The 3,737-nt window shown below is 59.8% G+C and overlaps 1 protein-coding gene across 1 annotated transcript; it reads right to left on the bottom strand.

Annotated features, from left to right (window-relative positions):
• Positions 1-2,272: 2,272 nt before the first annotated feature.
• Positions 2,273-3,664, bottom strand: LOC125532734. The gene has a single exon (XM_048696676.1). The coding sequence runs from the start codon at positions 3,662-3,664 to the stop codon at positions 2,273-2,275; it is 1,392 nt and encodes a 463-aa protein (XP_048552633.1).
• Between the last annotated feature and the right edge of the window lie 73 nt (positions 3,665-3,737).

Genomic DNA, 3,737 nt, shown 5'->3' with positions numbered 1-3,737 from the left:
CCTTTTCTACTAGTATACTAGCACAGGCGCCAGGGCATGAACACCAAGCTTCAGATGAAGATCTCTTTATTCCAGAAGCACCACATTGAATCTTCATCCTTGTGAAGCTCTATACACGTCAATTGCGATCCATTCTAGCAGTTTTGTGCCCAACTACATTACCCTTCTTCGTTGCTCTTTTATCTGCAAAATAGATCAATCCATAATCTAGTGGCACACTATCTTGATTAGTGTCATTGGATCAATAAAGTTTTTCTTATCCAAAATCACCCCATAAAGCAATCTTTAGGAGAGCTTCTGCCCCTGCGCCGCTCCCTCCCCGGGGCGACACGGGCGGCGACCCCCGTCCCTCCCGCAGCCTCCCCTCACCATCCCCTCTCCTCCTCGCCGTCGCTGGTGGCCTCCGGCAGGCAAAGCCTGCGCGGAGCCGTCGGCGGCGGGGTGCTCTCTGGCTGTTGCTCACTCGGGAGGAGGGGATCTCGCGTGTGGGTGGCGGCTATCCAGCGTTCGGCTCCGGGGCAGCGTCCTTGCTCGCGGTGGAGGCGGTCTTCGGCGTGCGGCGCGGCGTCTGGTCGCGGTGGTGGGCGCACCGTCGCGGTGCGCGAGGTCGCGGTCGTCGGGCCTGTTCGGTCCCGATCCGATCTGGGATCCGCGGGCGGCGGCTGGCGCGGACGGTGGAGGGAGGCTCGGCTCCTCTGTTGCGCGTCTTGGAGGCCTCCTGCAGCGTCTTCTCCGGCTAGGTGCCGTGGTGGTTCAGGCTGGGGCTTCGGCCGGCCGGCTGCTGATCTGGTAGCTCGTCCGGTGAGTTGGGGTGGGGTGGCGGCCCTCCCTCCCTGCTAGGGGCTCTTCTGTGGCGCTGCAGCGGCAGTGGGTTGCTAGATCTGGCTTGTTTCGGCCATGTTCGGCTCGTCGGCATCTGGCTGGCGGCGAGGATTGTGGTGGCTCCTGCTTGGCCATGGCGCGATGGCTTCATGGGAGGTGTGCGGGTCAGCGGAGGTGCTATGCGTGGGGGTGTGGGTGTTGCTCCGGGCGAAAGCTTTGCCGCGCTCTTGCCGGCCGACAGCGTCGGCGTCTATGGACGTCGTTTCACCTCCTTGGAGGCGCCGCCGTGGAGTCCACCCTTCACGCACCCTTGGATCCAGTTCTTCGGGCGAAAGCCTAAGACCCAGTTGGGTCGGGCGACGGCGTCGACATCGTCGCTTCCCTCTTTGGGGCGTCGCGTGGAAGAACTTTGGATCCCGTTTGCACGCTCCATGGGCTGGACGCTCGCGACATCGCGGTCGGCAGGTGTCCGTCCGGCGATGTGATTGTTCTGCGCGGCTTCTTGTGTGGCAACGATGTGGCTTCGAGTGGAGCTGGCTTGCTGATGGGTCTTGGTAGTCGGTCTCTTCCGGCGTGTTCGAGGGGTCGCCGCTCTGGCGCTGGCTCGGCGCAAGCCCAACGCTTTTCTCCTGCAATGCTTGTCGACAGAGTCGGAGCTGCCTAGTCGCCGGTGTGTGTGGCTGACTGTTTGGCATCGACCAGCGCAGGCCTCGACGCTTGTTTGTGGTGAGGGCTTCTTCGCTGGTCGTCGATGGTGGAGTCGGAGTCGCCCTCGCGGAGGTGTGATGACGATGACACCGGGTTGCAACCTCGACGATGCTTTTCTCTCTGGCGGCATGTGTGCGTTCTTGTGTGGGTTGCCAGGTCACCCTGTGTGCCTTGTTTTTCGGGCGTGTTGTAACGATTTTCACTCGGTTTTCCATTAATTAACCTGGCTATTCTCTTCGACCTTTTTTAATGAATCGGACCATAAAGGACCGCGTTTAACAAAAATCACCCCATCTCTGCACTTCCATAGTGTCTAGAACAGGGCAGAAACACCAACTAACACAAGTTTTTTTATATTCTTTGGAAAAAGTTTTAATCCAAGGTCCCAGACACTCCTCAATATTAGAGGGAGTCTTTTTTAGACCAAAAGTACATTGCATAAGACTCCAAATTAGAGCTGGTGCAGAACATGTAAAGAACAAGTGATCTACTGTTTCATGTTTGCCACAGAACACACATGTTCTTTCCCCTTGCCATCCATGGATATATGACACTAATTAATACACAAATACACAGGACGTAATCCATGGATATATGAACTCGTGAATACATCGTCAATCAGGTGAATGAATGCTATCCTTCAGAGAAACAAAAACAAATCTGAAGAACATTCGAGCAAACTATAGTTACAAGAGATTGATACACTGTACATACTTTTCAGTACAACCATGCGACTCCCGTACTAGGTGTAGCTGGCGGCTACCATCTTGGGCTCGATGTACAGGTTGCGCCTGCAAAGCGGGCACGTCTCGCTCATCTTGAGGACTTGCTCCAGGCACGCGCCATGGAAGACGTGGGGCTTGCCGCAGCCCGGCCACGCGGCGAGGTCGTCGCCCTCCAGCAGCTGCCAGCAGACGGGGCAATCCTCCCCGGCGGCAACAACCCTCCTTCGGTTCGCCGGCTGCTCACCGACGTCCGTGCAGCACTCCTGCCCGGCTGCAACGACCTTCCTCTGCTTTGCCGGCCGCTCGTCGGCGTCCCTGGTGCACCGCACCGGCTCTGGCAAGTGCAGCTCCATGCCGGTGAAGCGCCCGGGCCACGGCTTCGCCACCATGCCCTCCAGCGCGGCGCACATGTGCCGCATGCTCGCTAGCGTGTAGTCCGCTCGCCGGAGGAGGCCAACGTCGACGAACACCTCGACGCGTCTTGCTCCCGGCGGGACGCTCACCTTCGACGCCAAGCTGGACCATAGCTCCTGGAGCTTCTTCCTGAAGCCATGGGGGTATATCAGCAGGCCCAGCGACGATCCGGCCCACTCCAGCGACCTCGCCGTGTGTTCGCCTGTGGCTATGAACCGGAGCTGGTGCTCTTTCGTGCTCCTGCGCGCTTCCACGCCGCACGATGATGGCGAGAAGCGGGTGTAGCGGAAGAGCACGAGGATCTGCATGAGGTCGGCTTCGTCTTGCCTCTCCGTGGCGGCGACCTGCATGAAGCCGGCCGTCTTCCCAGCGGCGGCGAACCGCGGCGCCGAACCTCCCTCGAGGACGAACTTGCTGGGGTGTACCATCTGTAGCAGCATGTCATTGTGGGCGCTGCTCTCCATGGCCTCTTGTCCGTCAACCTCGTCGTCGCTCTCCTCCTCCTCGCCGCTGCTGTCATCTTCGTCGTAGTCTTCCGAATCCGAACCCACCGACTCGTCGTCCTCGGCCCCGCTGTCGTCATCGTCGTCATCCTCCGACGACCACAGCATATGATCCTCTTCGTCCTCCAACGGCGGAGGAAGAACGTAACCGTCGTTGAAGAGACCCTCAAACCGAACGGCGACCGCCACATCACCAGTGGGGTCGCCGCCCTGTCGCCTCACGCGAGAGCAGAAGAGATCGAGGCCCATCACCAGCACCGGTCGCGGCAGCTCCGCGCGCGGCCTCTCGGACGACAGCGACGCGAGCTCGAGGGTGCCGTCGACGGTCTTGACGTAGGCTTCCACGACTTCGACGCGCTGTCCGCCGCCAGCTGCGCTCGGCGGCGGGTGGACGAGGGACACGTGGGTGACGACGCCGCGGCGGCCGTTCAGCACGGGCGCTGATCTCAGGGTCTCGCCGCCCTTGACCTCGACGGACCAGCGGAGGTCCATGGTCGGATGGAATCGAATTAGCCAGCTAATAATCTCGCGTTAAGCAAAATCGTGCTCCTCGTCTGCTTATATG

The sequence above is a fragment of the Triticum urartu genome, chromosome 1 (genome assembly GCF_003073215.2).
Source record: "Triticum urartu cultivar G1812 chromosome 1, Tu2.1, whole genome shotgun sequence".
Taxonomy (NCBI): Eukaryota; Viridiplantae; Streptophyta; class Magnoliopsida; order Poales; family Poaceae; genus Triticum; species Triticum urartu.
Note: the sequence above shows the minus strand (reverse complement) of the source record. Positions and strands in the feature narration are given on the sequence as shown.